The sequence below is a fragment of the Marmota marmota genome, unplaced genomic scaffold, assembly GCF_001458135.2.
Source record: "Marmota marmota marmota unplaced genomic scaffold, marMar, whole genome shotgun sequence".
Taxonomy (NCBI): Eukaryota; Metazoa; Chordata; class Mammalia; order Rodentia; family Sciuridae; genus Marmota; species Marmota marmota.
Genome location: NW_025999880.1, coordinates 4,712,431 through 4,728,765, shown reverse-complemented (window position 1 = coordinate 4,728,765; position 16,335 = coordinate 4,712,431). Strand labels below are relative to the sequence as shown.

General features: G+C 33.5%; 1 protein-coding gene across 1 annotated transcript in view; it reads right to left on the bottom strand.

Annotated features, from left to right (window-relative positions):
- The window catches only part of Hsf5 (heat shock transcription factor 5), a 40,596-nt gene that overhangs the window by 22,140 nt on the left and 2,121 nt on the right, over positions 1-16,335 (bottom strand). Inside the window, exons 2-3 of the mRNA XM_015495418.2 lie at positions 11,787-12,161; positions 1,899-1,996 (exon numbers count right to left, since the gene is read on the bottom strand). Of these exons, the coding sequence (XP_015350904.1) occupies positions 1,899-1,996; positions 11,787-12,161 (473 nt within the window). The remainder of the gene's footprint in view (positions 1-1,898; positions 1,997-11,786; positions 12,162-16,335) is intronic.

Genomic DNA, 16,335 nt, shown 5'->3' with positions numbered 1-16,335 from the left:
TTCATACAAATGTCTAAATTATTTTGTGTTTTGCACAAAGTAGGCTTTCAATATGTTTGCTAATTATCTCAGTTATAAACATAAAATACAGAAGAGCTATGAATAGATACAAAGAATTGATGTTGTCAAATGTACTACAATGATGATATCAATGAGTTTTAGGAGGTTAATGCCCAATAAATTATGTAAATTCAAAGAGTATAAGTATCAAGCCATTACCATAGTACCATGAGTCTTTACTATGTGACAGGAACATAAAAAATACTTTATATAATAATTATTTCATTTAATGCCCATAAGAACCCCATGACAGGTGATATTCTCCATTTCTAAATGATAAAACTGAGGTTCAGAGAAATATCTTAATTTAATCAAAGTAGCAATGAAATAACTGACAGAGCCAGGTTTCAAGGTTTGCCTGACTCTAGATCTTTTGCTCTCAACTATGACAATATACTGACCTTTGATACACATTCTCACCAGTACCTACAGTCTAACTGCACTGATTTTCAGGATGTACTCTGAAATGCTTTTCCTTTTTCACGTTTTAAATTTTATGTCCCCTTATTTCTTTTTTCCTAAAATAAACATGTACTACTGTTGTAGTAAGAAAAAATCTTCATAAAATGTTTAATTTAAAACATGAGGCAAGAGGATCATGAGTTCAAACCCAGCCTCAGCAACTTAGCAAGGCCTAAGCAACTTAGCAAGACCCTGTCTCTAATAAAATATTTAAAAAGAGTGGGGAATATGGCTCAGTGATTAAGTGCCCTGATACCAATCAATCAATCAATCAATAAAACATGAAAATAATCAAGATATAAATACTGTCAGATTATCTCCAATGTGATCCATGACTGTGTCTGGATCTACAAACAAGAGCATGGTGGGACAGGTATGTCCCTCCAGAGAAGAACAAACTGAGCACTGATAATGCTTGATGATACTGGCCATGAAAAACAGCCAACTAAGTTGCTTTGTCCCCTTGATCTGATTCTATACTCTTCTAACAATAATCTGATTATCTACTTACTTGTTATGTAGATTAAAAGAAAGAAATCTTATCCTATAAATAGCAATATAAAACATTTTAGTCAAAGCAATTCTTTCCTAAGAAATAATAATAAGATATTTGAAGAACAGTGTATATAACATTCAGGATAAGGCTAGGGGCTATCTCTTGAATTTCTTATTTTTTGACATCATTTTTCCTTTTTTCTTAAAAAAAAAAGTCTTACCATCTTGGAAGAATCTGTCATTTGGTGACATATCTGGTATTCATAAAAAGTCTACAATAGTACTATATAAAATACCTTTCAGCAATAATGGGAATGTTCTATTTTGGTGCTGAACAATTTGGGAGCCACTACTCATATGAGACTGTTGTACTTGAAATGTGGCTAGGGTGGTGAATACATGAACTTTAAAATTTCACCCCATTTCAAATAATTTAAATGTAAAAGGCCACATGTGGCTAGTGGCTACCATATTCGACAGTGCTACCCTAGAAGAATACTCAAAACATCATTCCTATCAATCCTCTTTTATTTTGAACTGAGAAGCCAGTGCAGTGGCGCATGTCTGTAATCCCAGTGGCTCAGGAGGCTAAGGCAGGAGGATATTGAGTTCAAAGTCAGCCTCAGCAACAGTGAGACACTTAGCAACTCGGTAACACCCTGTCTCTAAATAAAATACAAACTAGGGCTGGGGATATGGTTCAGTGGTCAAGTGCCCCTGAGTTCAATCCCTGGTACCGAAAAGAAATTATTGAGAACTGAGAAAACTGAGTCCATAACCCAAGCTTACCTATGGTTACCTCATTAATATAAAATTACACTTTGAAATTTTGCAAGGTCAATAATATTGCACATGAAACACATCGTGTCCATGAATCTTACCTGGAAGTAGTTGCAGTGTGCGTAGGAAGAGGCAGTGGGAGTGACACAACTACTTAGAGCGTCCATGTGGGTAGAAGGAGAGCAGCACTGTAGAACAGCTGGAACAAATTTAAACACAGACAAGCCATTAACCAAAATAAATCTCTACACCATTCAAGGTTCTGCCCTCTTTTGATCTGGAAAGAAGTCCAAAGAAGAGCTTCCTTCATGTGTCTAAAAAAATTGTATTTTGGGCTGGGGATGTGGCTCAAGCGGTAGCACGCTCGCCTGGCATGCGTGCGGCCCGGGTTCGATCCTCAGCACCACATACCAACAAAGATGTTGTGTCCGCCGAGAACTAAAAATAAATAAATAAATAAATATTTAAAAAAAAAAAAAAAAAAAAAAAATTGTATTTAGTCCAATCAGGTGCTATTTTTTTTAAATATCATGATTATATAATAAACTTTTTCATAAACTTTAAAAGGGTCATGTCTACTTTTATAAGTGATTTCTTTAGCACCTAAACATTTTGTTACCTTTCTAATTAAACATTTCTTATTGAAAGTAATTTCAGTTTATTGAAAATATCAAAATATATTTGGAATTCCTAAATAATTGTTCCAATCATTTTAGCAGTAACAACCATTAAGAGGGGGGAGTGTTTTAAAAGAGTAAAATAAGTATAAAATATTCTTCAAATGTTCTTATCATTAAACAATGCATCTGGTAGAAATACTTGCAAAAAATGTTTTAACATTTAGGCAAATGGGTAGGAATGTAGCTCCTAGAGCCAGACTGCTTGACTTTGGAGCTGAGCTCCACAATTTAATAGCTGTATAAATTTGAGCATAGTTAACCTCTTTGGGTCTCAGCTTCTGCATCCTGTTAAAATAAGGATAATAATAGACTCTACCTAATATGGTAGTTATGAGGAATGAATGAGCTAATATGCACAAAGCACTTAGAATAGTAATGGAAGACAGTAAGCAATCAACAAAAGCAGCTATGATTTTAACTAAAGAAACTATTTTTGTGGTGCTGGGGATGGAACCAAAAAATACATTTTTCCAAACTTTCTCTTTATAGTTAGGACACCACGAAAAGATCGATTCTTTGTACTGGAACGGTTATACTTACAGATGCAGTCTTAATAGGCTGAGTCTCCTCTTTTCCAGAGAGAGACTCTCCAGTACGAATGAGAATCAGTTATAACATCACACCTTTGGAGTAAACAGAGGATGGTATGTATTGAGTACCTACCATGCTCCAGGCACAGTGCTAGATGCTTTACATATATCACTTCAAGCAACAATCATATGAAGTATTAACATTACTTTATAAAATAAGGGAAATAAAAGATATTAATTTGCCAAAAGTCACAAAACTGATAGTGACAGCCAGTATCCAAACTCCAAAACACATGCTCTTTATAACACAGTACTTCCCTAAGCTTTCCTTTTTCCTGAAATGTAAAATTTTAATAGCAAAAATTTAATTAAATAGAACTCTACTTGTTAATATATATAAAGATGCCTTTATCATAAAATGGCAACTTTCCCCTTTTATCTCCACGTTTTACCTTGTGACTGTGATAATAATATTACTAAATAGAAGCTGAGGCAAGAGGATTGTTTGCAAGTTCAAAGCCAGCCTCAACAACTTAGCAAGGCCCTAAGCAACTTAATGAGACCCTGTCTCAAAATAAAAATTAAACAAAAAGGGGCTGGGTTTATGGCTCAGTGGTTAAGCACCCCTGAGTTCAATCCCTGGTTTAAAAAAAAAATTTACTAAGTATGGGGATATAATTCAATGGTAAAGCACCTGTCTATCATGCATAGGACCTAGGTTCAATCCCCAGCATGGCAAAAAAGGGAAAAAAATTACTGAGTAATCCCATTTCTTAATCTTAGAAAGCAAATTAGCTGGAGGAGAGTAAAAATTGACACTACTGTCAGGTATATCTAAAAAAGAACAAATTTAAAAATTAATTGAAGTGCTTCCCTATTTCTCCATTATTGACTATTGATTTTTAAAATATCAGATGTTCATAAAGGTATACTAGAAATAAATATTTTTACATCATATCATGTGCAATTTAAGACACTAAATTTTGCACAAAGAAAAAATTGAAATAGTGGACAGAATCCTAAATTCAGATATAAATATGTGTTGATCTTCTCTGAATTATGATTTTTAATAATTTTAGTGATTTTAAAAAGCCAGAAAAGGTCAGGTGCTACAATGCACACCTATAATCCCAGTGGCTCAGGAGGCTGAGGCAGAAGGTCCCATGTTCAAGGTCAATCTAGGTAACTTAGTGAGACCATGTCTCAAAGTAAAAAAGGAAAAAGGGCTAGGGATGTAGCTCACTGATAGAGCATCCCTGGGTTCAATCCCCAGTACCACACACACACACACACACACAGGCCATATATTATTAAGATCACTAGATAAAACTCTAGCTATTGTCACTTCCAATGCAAGTTAGGCAAACAGATGCCTACACTTGATCGTTGGGAGTTATTACCCAATTAAAATGTTTGGGGTTTGAATATGATTTCCCAAAGGTACTTAAAAGCAAAAATATCCTGAGAATCCAAATAGCTAACCACTAAAATTTTGGTACAATGTATGCCAAAACTTAAAAAAAAAAAAAAAAGACTATTCCCCCCTGGAATTCTTACAACTAAGGAAAAAACCTAGTGCCCCCTAGTGTCAGGGAAAGATTTAGTTAAGAGCTGCGGGTATTCATCCCATCCCCGTGCTGAAAAGTAGTGTTTCATTACAAATAAATCAATGACAGGGCTATATTTGTTTTGTCTGATATTTTAATGCTCTGGATCTACTAATTACACACTTTGAATAGTTGTTGTTGAAATGTTCTTTAAAATAAATTTCTTGGAGAAATAAACTACAACACTCAATAGAGAATATGTTAATATATAGTTGATAGCTCATTTGTATGAAAGAAAACAGCAAAACAGTGATGTCTGTTAAAATTTCCAAAAACAAATGAAAAGTAAAAATGTACCTGTATGAAGAAAAGGAGGACTTGAATAGATTACAATTCTAAAATATTCCTCAATGGCTATTTCCTTACCAGTGCAATTCCACTTTGTACAACCAATAAAACAGAACAAAGCAAGATATATTAATAAGTTTACTAATTAGGAAAACCTAGGTATGGAAATCCAATATGTGCCTAATATAGGAAAAATTAATCTGTGCATTATGAAAGCACTAACAATTATAAAACTGAATATCACTATGTGCTAAGACATTCATCTGCATAAAGATCTTTCGGGTCTTCATGAAGGCAATGTTCAATGAAGGTATTAAACCACGCATGAAAGGAAAAGGTGTAAATGAATAGAAATTCATTTCAAATATAAGCATTGATAACATTTTAAAAAATCTGAGTAATAAAAAAGCCAGAATTACTCATAATTATTACTCTGATCATAGGTGAGGCAAACAAGTTTGTACACTTTATCCTATGGAAGTAATTTCAAGTATATAATTGTTTTGGATTTGAATCTCCTCCAGGATAGCACAGTGTTAATAGTGAGAAAATGTCCAATAATATAAATGCTCAAAAGAAACAGAAAATTTAATAGTAAATTTAATTTCAAGATAAGTTACTATAGCAACTAGAATTCCAATATCTATGAAGAGGTAAAGAAAAGGTCTTCTGGGCATATAGTCATTGATTTACAATGGTTTCATTTATGAATTTTCAACTTTACAATGGTGCAAAAGGCATATGTATTCAGCAGAAAACAGACATTGATTTTTAAATTTTTATCTCTTTCTTAGTGACATGAGGCACCATTCTCTCTCTTGAGATGCTGGACAGTAGCAGTGAGCCACAGCTGGATTGTGAGGGTAAACAATCAATACCCTACAATGTATTATATTACTAAGCTATGATAATTTGGTATGGTAATTTTACATAATATTTTCAACATACGATAGGTTTACTAGGACATAATCCCATTACAATTCTAGATGCATCTGAATACCCAAAAGAAGTGAATACAATGCAAAAAGTGAAAGAAGGGAAAAAATATTTGTACATCCATGTTCCTAGTAGCAATATTTACAATAGCCAGAGGGTGGAAGCAACTCAGTGTCCTTCAGCAGGAAAACAGATAAATAAAACGTGGTACATATATACAATGCATTATCATTTAGCCTTTTAAAAAGAAAATTTTGACACATACACATAGTACAATGTGGATGAACCTTGAAGACATTATACTAAGTGAAATATGCCAGACACAAAAGGATGGATATTACAGCATTCCTCTTTTATGAGGTTCCTATCTACAGTATTCATAGAGACAGAAAGCAGAGTGGTGGTTTCCAAGGGTAGGGAAGGGAAGAATGGGGAATTAGTGTTTTAGAATTAGGGGTACAGAGTTTCAGTTGGGGAAGATGAAAAATTATGGAGATGCAGGTTGTTAATGGCAAATGTATTTAATGCCACAGAAAACAGTTAATATGTTAAGTTTTATGTTATGGATATTTTACTACAATGAAAAAGGCAAATCTGCTTTCACTTTGTTTCTCTTGGCAGGTAAAACAAAAAAAAAAAAAAAGAAAGAAAGAAAGAAAAAGAAAAAAGGCTTCCTAGTTACAAGTTCCTCTTTTATACAAACACAAAATCAAGATTTTTCAGAGAAATTGACAATATAGTCTACCTGTGCACAAGAGTAACAGTGCTAGAAAACCATTATAACTCCATATTCTATATTTGTTCATGCACATTATTGTAGGACTACAAATCTCAAGTTCAAACCTTTAAAATTTAAACGTACTGTGCTGTATACTCAGTGGTAGAGTGCCTCTGCCTAGCATGAATAAGGCCCTGGGTTGTACCTCCACCCCCAAAAAAATATTTAAATAGACTTTAAAACATTAATAAGCAACACTTTTTGCCCAAATGCCAATTTGGAAACATTTGAAATAATGATAGGATATATATTTTTCATTAAAAATATCATGTGTACCTTAGGGAAAAGTATATATTCTTATAAATTTTTAGCCCATAAAATATTTTTTAATAAATTAGGCATATATATATATTTATTTTAGTTGTTGATAGACCTTTATTTTATTTATTTATATGTGGTGCTGAGAATTGAAGCCAGTGTCTCACACATGTCAGGCAAGTGTACTACCACTGAGCCACAGCCTCAGCCCCATAAAGTATTTTTCAAAAAAAAGTTTTTTTAGGTGGGCACAATACCTTTATTTTATTTATTTATTTTTATGTAGTGCTGAGGATTGAGCCCAGTGCCTCACACATGCTAGGCAAGCGCTCTATCTCTGAGCCACAATCCCAGCCCCTAGTCCATAAATATTAATATCTAGGCTCATTTTACAAAGATTTAAAACATTTTATATCTTACATGTAAATCATGTTTCAAATCAAAAAATCTATTTATATTCATTAATTCATTTAGTTTCTGACCCAAAGTATCAAGACCACTTTATGAAAAAGAATTTGAGGCTTAGTGAGGTAAAATAATCCACTGAAAGTCACATCAGAAGATTAACTGCAAAGTTGGGACTAGAGCTAGTTCATTCCATTCAATAAATTATTTACTAAGGGCCCAATATAGTCAAGCACTATGCTAGGTGTAGGGGATACAGAAATGAGTTAGAGGCAGCTCCTCTCCCCAGAGCTATCAAAATAAACCTCCTACTCTAGCAACTGGAGTATGTTCCCTCTATTTGGACAGAATAAATCAATAATCCAAAATAGTAACATTACCACCAGAAGGAGACAACTGTAGATCTACCATCAGTTTCTGAACTATCTAACTTATCTGGGAATAACTAAATCTGGGAAAGAGATACACTAGAAGATTCCCTGAAAAAAAGATAAAAGACCCTCCATGAGAGGCAGGCAGGCAGGCAACAGAGCATAGTGGCCAAAAGAAAGCACTACTGAACCAGATTGCAGGGGTTTCTTTCCCAGTCTGTCACTTACTAGTTATGCTTCAGTCTCCCCATCAATAAAATGAGGATAATTATACTACTTATCTTATAAGCTAACTATAAGGATTAAATGAATGAATATTTGAAAAGTATAGGGAAGAGTGCCTTGTCATCGTGATTGCCATGTATTTGTTAAATAAATTATGATATTAATGGCAGCTATAATTTCTTAATCAATATTGTGAAAACTCAAAATGTAACTGTGAAAAGGAGGCAAAGTTGATTTTGAGCTAATTCCGAATTATGTTAAAGAAATATTCCTTGATACAGGACTCTATATGTAAATATGAATGTATGAATATGAATGTATGCTCAAATACATAGTGGAGAATGAGTAAAATAAAAAGGCCTAAAATGAATTTTTTTTTTAATAAAAGAGGGAAATTAAATTATACTAGCACATTGAAAATAACATCAGAGAAAAAAACTAAATTTTAGATAGAGCAAGACTAAAAAGAGTCAGCTAATACTGGAAAAAGGATACTTTGTCATTTGGGGGAGTAATAAAAACAGAAAAAAATGTAAACAAGCTAAGCAAAGAAAACTGACACTTTCAGGGAAGGACAAGAAATAAAAGGTGATTCTGATGAGTCATTTCATGAGTCAGTCCAAAGGCAATTCTTTAGTCTCAGAGTTTGGCTTTATTAGAGAAATTAATAATTTATGAAATATAAAATTCAAAATGTACTATTTGAATCAAGGCCAGATCTAAGCTTACTTTGAACACAACAAATTTGTATATGGAGTGTTGTTTTAAAACTTGATTGAGGAGCTGGGGTTATAGCTCAGCGGTAGAGCGCTTGCCTCATGCACATATGGGGCACCACATAAAATAAATAAAAGACATAAAAAAAAAACCTTGATTGAAACCTCAAGTCAAATAGTTCATTTGGAAAGGTCTAAATTAGTCCTTTTGTTATAATTTAGATGAATCTGAGTGATCACCACCTTTTCTCTGCGAGCCAATATTCTATGTAATTTTGGGGAAATAATCTGTAATGATATTCCTAAATAGGCCTCAACAAATATTGGTGAGATTACTCATTAGTTTTTGCTTCCTTCACCCATAATTTGGAAGAATTAAATACTTGTACAGTATTTTTATGGTACTTTCTTTTCTATAGCCGTTCTTTTATATTTAACTGAACAATTTATTTACATAATATTCTGAATGTTCAAAGTAGTATTACCTACTTTTATCATAGAACTATCCTATGTATTATAAGTTATCATGAAATTTCTTATTCTTCTAACTTCAGAAACTTTAAGTCCATATTAAAGGAGACCAATAAAATCAAAATTCAAAAAACACAAGATTCTATTTTATAAGTGCTTGTATACTACAAAAACCGTTTTTGCTTCTCCTTCAGTCCTGGAGCTGGAACCCAGGCCTCAACCATGCTAGTCAAGTGAGCTACACCCCAGGTCACTTGCTCTTTTTTAAAACGACTCTTTTCTAGTCCTTACATTGAACTCTTGGAAATGACTTTCAATTTATAAGTTTACAACAAAGTTAAAATATTTTAAAATAATATATCCAAGATCATCATAATTTCACAAATAGTATTTCTACAATGAATGAATAATATTAATTGATGTGGTTGTTGGTGTTGTAAGCAATACTTATAAAATTTAGAACTAAGAGTTTCTATGAGGGTTGCCTGGAACTTAGAAGAGAAACCTCCCAGAGAAACAACACAGATTATAACCATTTATACCTTAAAGATTATAGCAATACAGCACCCAGCCACCCTATCTAATATTTCCAAAGGGAAATACCTCCAAAATTCCAAATTGAAAGGTCAGAGCACATTTCTACACCTTTCTGCCGCAGTCCTTCCAAATTCCAACTCTACAGAAGCTTCTAAGTTTTTAGTAGTTAAAAAAAAAAAAAAAAAAACCAAAGAGAAACATTTATGGCAATTCTTTAGTCTCAGTTAAAAGGAGGGGATTAAGAGAAATGAAATGTAAATCAAGAAAGACAAAGTCTGCCTCTCTATATTCTATGCATACATGGAATGTGGGCAAAATAAGAACTTTGATAGCAATGCCTAATTTATTATAATATTAGATCAAACTCTTTAGTAATAAAAATCCAACCCACACTTACTGCTATATTTAAGATACATAACTTATAAACATGAAATTAGTCATCTTTTATTTTTAAAGACTGCATAGATTTTTTTAAAAAATTTTTTAGTTGTCAATGGAACTTTATTTTATTTATTTAGTTATTTATATGTGATGCTGACAATCAAACCCAGTGCCTCATATATGCTAGACAAGCGTTCTACCAATGAGCTACAACCCCAACCCTAAATTTTTTTTCTCCAAAGTAATAGCTGAAAATTTGGGAAAAAATCAGGCCTAAAGGATTTCTACATAAGACAACCATTTTCTCCTATTTTTTATTATGCAAAATGATTAAAAGTTCAATATCATCCTTACTCCATACAATTCACTTCCCCTTTTCCTTCTCAACTCCTTCCACTAAAAGAACAGCAGCTCTAAAAATATAGAACCCAGCTTAATTTAAATTCTAGTTTTGTTATTTTAATATCTATAACATTAAATGTTTGGGGAAAACAAAGCAATCCTTTTGACTTCTACTTTTAGGTAGAATGCATTAAGTCAATAATAAAAGTACATAGTTGAATATTAACAACTAGAAAATATTAAGTACTATTACAAATAGAACAGGCACCAGATCTATAACTTTTTTTTTTTTAAAGAGAGAGAGAGAGAGAGAGAATTTTTTAATATTTATTTTTTAGTTCTCAGCGGACACAACATCTTTGTATGTGGTGCTGAGGATCGAACCCGGGCCGCACGCATGCCAGGCGAGCGCGCTACCGCTTGAGCCACATCCCCAGCCCCCAGATCTATAACTTTTAATGGCAACAAATTACCCTTTCCTGATTTACATTCCTTTCACTTATTTATATTTGTTAAGTCCTTCCTGGAAGAAATGGTCTAACAAAATACTTCTAGAGATTGATTATAGATCTATAAAACTGAGAAAATTAATGCTTCCAGATTCTTAATTTTTAGGACAAAGAAATGCCGTGTTCCTTCTTTCTGGTCTTTTCTGAAGGCTGTGACCCTTCTATAGCCCCATTTCATCATTCTGTGTAAAGTATATTACATAATGAAACACATAACACTGCTATAGTGTTTCTTCAAACTAGAAAATAATTTGAAATAAATGGTAAGACCATTATCTTGCAAAAAAGATATATTAAAAAAATTTTTTTTTCCTTTTCTGAGAAGCAAGACACAAGGTTACGATTATAAGAATTCCCAGTTAATGGCTTGGGATCTACCAGCATATCCTCAATTCTTGGTTGAATGCCAGGTCAGCTGCCATTGTCAGTTTCTCCTGCTGTTATTCCCCAATTTTTATTTGGCTGTGATGAACATTGAAGGGACTTCATTATTTACCATGTTTTACTAAAGAATTTAATTTTCAGAGAGCATGCTTTTTTATTAAATTTCGTACTGAGATACTAAAATAATTTCACTATGAAACTTCATCTATGATATTAAAGACAAAATATATCACATACAAAATATATTTTAAAAAATAAAACATTATACCAAGGGCAAAATTAAAGTAAGGTTCCAGAATACTAAGTCTTAATTATAAAAATAGAACACATTTTGAGAATACAAAAGGTTTCACTGAAAACATACTCTTTTTTAGGCATCAACAAAATTTTCACAATCCTTAAGTACACATAAAATTTTATGTATTGTTTTAAAATATTTTCTAATAAATCTTTGACATTTTTTAATATTCATACCACCTATGTTGAAGCACACAGAGACTAAAATGAACTAAAATATAAATATGATTATAAACTACCTTAATAGAAGACAGTGAACTTGAACTTCTCATACCTGTTGGATAGTAGGCTTGGGAGTACTGCGCTGAGGGTGTGTAGTTACTATATTTTTGGGAGGAGCTGACCATTGTTTGAGGGCCTTGTTGAACATGTACAGATGTGGCACTGGGCTGCAGTGTATAGGTAACCTCGGTTGGAAACCTCTGCAGTACAGGAAATGGAACCCCTTTATCTGAAAAAGTAGGAGATGTGTCCACTTGTCCAGGGTGCATTCCAAGGGAGTTCTGCCATGTTCTTGGAGGAATCGGGGTCCGATCTAAACCTTTCAGAGGGAAAGTACTGTGGTTGTGGGATGAAGCTGATACGTAGGAATAAGGAGACAAATGATCTCGCCGGAATGACCGGTGAAATTGTCCTACAGCCACTGGTCCTGCATAAAAGAGGAAGAGCACATTTACTAATTTTACATTAAACCACCAGACATAGTAAACCAAAGGTCAAAAAAATACTTTAGAGGCTGCAATTGTAGCTCAGTGGTAGAGTACTTGCCTAGCATGTGTAAGGCAGTGGGTTCACTCCTCAGCACCACATAAAATAAATAAATAAATTAATTAATTAATTAAAGGTATAAAAAATACAAAAAACATTTTTAAAAAGATTCAACAATTAAAAAAATACTCTTGTTCACCTATCAGCTGTTTAACACATCAGAAATTTAGTTTTGGCAATAGCAAGTTCAGAATCCAGAATATGGGTTTATACATATAATGCTGAAAGAATAAACAAATAACCTTTTGTTTTGTTCTCAAATTACTGTCATAAGAGGTAAACTCCAACATCATTAAATCGAAAGTTAAACATTCATATTAAACCCTTTTATAGATGATTTTGGTCATATTATCTTTTTAAAAAAATATTTTTAGTTGGAGATGGACATAATACCTTTATTTTTTTTTTCTTAATGTGGTGCTAAGGATCAAACCCAATAACTCACACATGTGAGGCAAGTGCTCTACCACTGAGCTACAACGCCAGCCCCCAGCCATATCATATTACTTTTTACCTCAGTTGACTGACCCAGATTTTTCCAAAGTGTAAACTACTCCCTAGTTTTCCATTCATTCTTTCAAACCTTTTGGGGGAAGCTTATTAATGATCAGAAAAATAAGCACTCTACCATATACATAAAAAATGTGTAGAATAAATAATGACATGAGCCAAAAATAATGTAATGAGCCAGTACAGTGGCCCATGCCTGTAATCCCAGCAGCTCAGGAGGCTGAGGCAGGAGTTCAAAGCCAGCCTCAGCAACAGTGGGGGCGCTAAGCAACTCAGTGAGACCCTGTCTCTAAATCAACCCATCATTTTCCCTGTTTTTTTTTTCCTTTAGGTTTCTCTAGTAGTGACCGGGCCCAGATCTCAGTGGCCTTCAAACACTGATATACATCTGAATCATCTGGAGAGTTGTTAAAACATACCAGCTTCAAAAGATTATCATGCACATAATTCTTTCCTTTATCTAGTAAGGTAGAAAGTGAAAACATGAGGGAGAGAGAGAGGGGATAATAGTATGTAATAAGAAAGAATATAAGTGTTATAGGCTAAACTTTATTTTACAGATCATGATTCTTGAATATAAACAATGATAGCCTAATTTACTCCTAAAGAGTTTTGTCCCTGGTGTGATGGCACATGCCTGTAATCCCAGCAACTCGGAAGGCTGAGGCAGGAGAATAGCAAGTTCAAGGCTAGCCTCAGCAACTTAATGAGGTCCTAAGCAACTTGGCAAGACCCTATCCCTAAACAAAATATACAAAAGAGATGAGGATGTGGCTCAGTGGTTAAGTGCCCCTGGGTTCAATCCCCGATACAAAATAAACAAATAAATGTAAAAAAGTTCTCTGTTAAAATTATGTGGTTTACAAATTAGTTTCAATTTATTTCATAAATCTGTAAAATAGAGGGAAAATCTATCTTACGTGCTACTCAAGTCCTAAACTACATGTTGAAAGATGATACTCAAATATTCTAGCCAGGCATAGTGGTGCACATCTGTAATCCTAGCTACTGGAGAGACTGAGGCTGAAAGATTGCAAATTCAAGACCAGCCTGGGTGAGACTCTGTCTCAAAATAAAAATTTTAAAAGGCTGAGGATGTAGCTCAGTGGCAGAGTGCTTGCGTAGCATGTGCAAGGCCCTGAGTTCAATCCCCAGTGCCCTCCCTCTCCCAAAACTCTACTTTTCAAAATAATTAGATTAGAAACCTTTCAATTCTGGAGGCCTGGAAATCAATCTAATGAGAGAAATAAAAATCATCTAATGAGAGAAATAAAAATCCTAATTCAGAAGACTGATTATATTCTAATTATACGTCTCTTTAAAACAACTATTCCTTTAAAGTACCAAAACTAGTTTTTATGATGCTATTTGACTAGTAATTCCATATGCATGCATACTTTGAACTTGCAACTGACAATCCTTTGTTTTCCTAAAAAAATTGTTACTCTTCACAATGGATATTTCTAGATGTCTCAAACTACCCCCACTTGATTTCTCCTTGGATATATCTTCAAATGACAAAACTACATGTTGCCTACAGTCAGTAGCTCGCTAGTTCTTCTACCCTCTTCAGGGATAACCTATGAATTAATTTTCAGAATGTCAATAACTTAAGCAGCAAAATAAAGAATTCTCTACCTTGATTTCTCAAATTGTAGTTTATATCTGAATTAAAATATAAATTCTACTTCCATCATGATAAACTTGAGTGATGGTTAATTATCTATTTTCTTTTATTTTTTTAACAGATTTTTTTTTTTTTTGGTGTTGATGGACCTTTATTTTATTCATTTATTTATATGCAGTGCTGTGAATCGAACCCAGGGCCTCACACATGCTAGGAAAGTGCTCTACCACTGAGCCACAACCCCAGCTAATTATCTATTTTAAATGCTGATAACATAACAACACTGTCAAGATTAGAAGGGCATTGTTTTGTTTTGTTTTTTTTAAAAATGAAGCCCTGAAATATATTCACCTCTTAGTTATTCTTCTAATAAGTGTTACCTCATAGGGCTCTATTCTGACAAACTTTATAAAGCATCGTCTATGTCATTATCTATAAGATATATTTGGCAAAGTTTGAGTCCAGAATTCTAGAAATGTAGGGCAGAATGGTTTTGTTTTTAAAGATTCTACTCCTTTTTTAGAAGTGAAACTAATCAATTGCCAGGGAAGAATCCCAAAACTTGCCTGTTGAACCCAGGCAAAGAGGGATTATCTATTTCCCAGACTTGCTACTTAGTTTAGAACATTTTAACAAATATTGGAAAATAAATTGCCACCAAAAACAAAATAACAATAGCAGATGAATAAAAAAGGGGAAAACATGGGATCTTCACATTTCTTATCAAGTACATACTTGAAAGGTGAACAAGACAGTTGGCTCAGTGGATCTAAATAAGAGAACTAGGTCCTAGAATAGATGATTCTACTGTAAAAAAGAATATTCAAACCATAAACTGAAGTAGAAGACAGAAAACAAAATGGAAACTAGGAAGCAGCAGTGTACTCAGGCATATAATCAATGCAAGACTCAAGTAGAATAAAAATTAGGTGTGGAAAAAATAGAAAAGCCAAGGACTTAGAAAATATAAAGAGAACAAAACAAAGTTGTGCTGGTATTCTTGAATCTATAACCGAATTCCATTCCACCTAAATCAGAAACACAATTCCCTAGTAAAGCAAGGCTGTGAAGTACACAATCCACAACTAACATCTTTCTGCACACGCCAACAGGTAGAATGGCAAAAAAAAAAAAAAAAAAAAAAAAAAAAAAAAGCATGAAAATAACAATTACCTAGGTATTAATATATTACCTATACTGAGAAGACATGAATTAATTTTTTCAACAAACAGTAATCTTTAAAATGCCAATAACTGAATTATAAGTGAAAAAAATCAAATTCTAGATAATCTTTCTTTGTATTTCTTTAATTAAAATGAACTCTATCCTTAGAATACAAATTGGTTTAAGGCAGATTAGAGAAACTGGGTATAGTAATTCTAGTTACTTAGAAGGCTGAGGCAGAAGAATCTCAAGTTCAAGGCCAGCCTGGGCAATTCATTGAGATCTTATGTCAAAATAAAAGTAAAAAGAGCTGGGGATGTAGTTCAGTGGTAAAGTACTCCTGGGTTCAATCCGCAGTACCCCTCAAAAAAAAAAAAAAGTAAGTGAGCAGGATCAAAGAAGATACAAAGGCAAGCAAAAGTTGGCTTTTACATGTTTCTTCGTTTGAAGTTGTTATCCCATTTCTCCCAAGAATATATTTTCTAGTCTTTTCTCCTTATGCCCACTAGAGACACAACCTGGAGAATAACAAAACAAAAAAGGACCATGTCAAGACATTCTGCCAAATGTCCACCACGGTATTGTCTCCACTGTCTTTCCCCATATAATTCACCACTGAAATCAATGGCCATCACCTGGAAGTGGCTTGATATTCCTTTAGAATTCCTTTAGAACATTCCTCTGCCACTGCTATTTCCCCAAGTTGACAACAGAACTCTTATTCCCTTATCTTCTAAACTCCACAGACACAAAA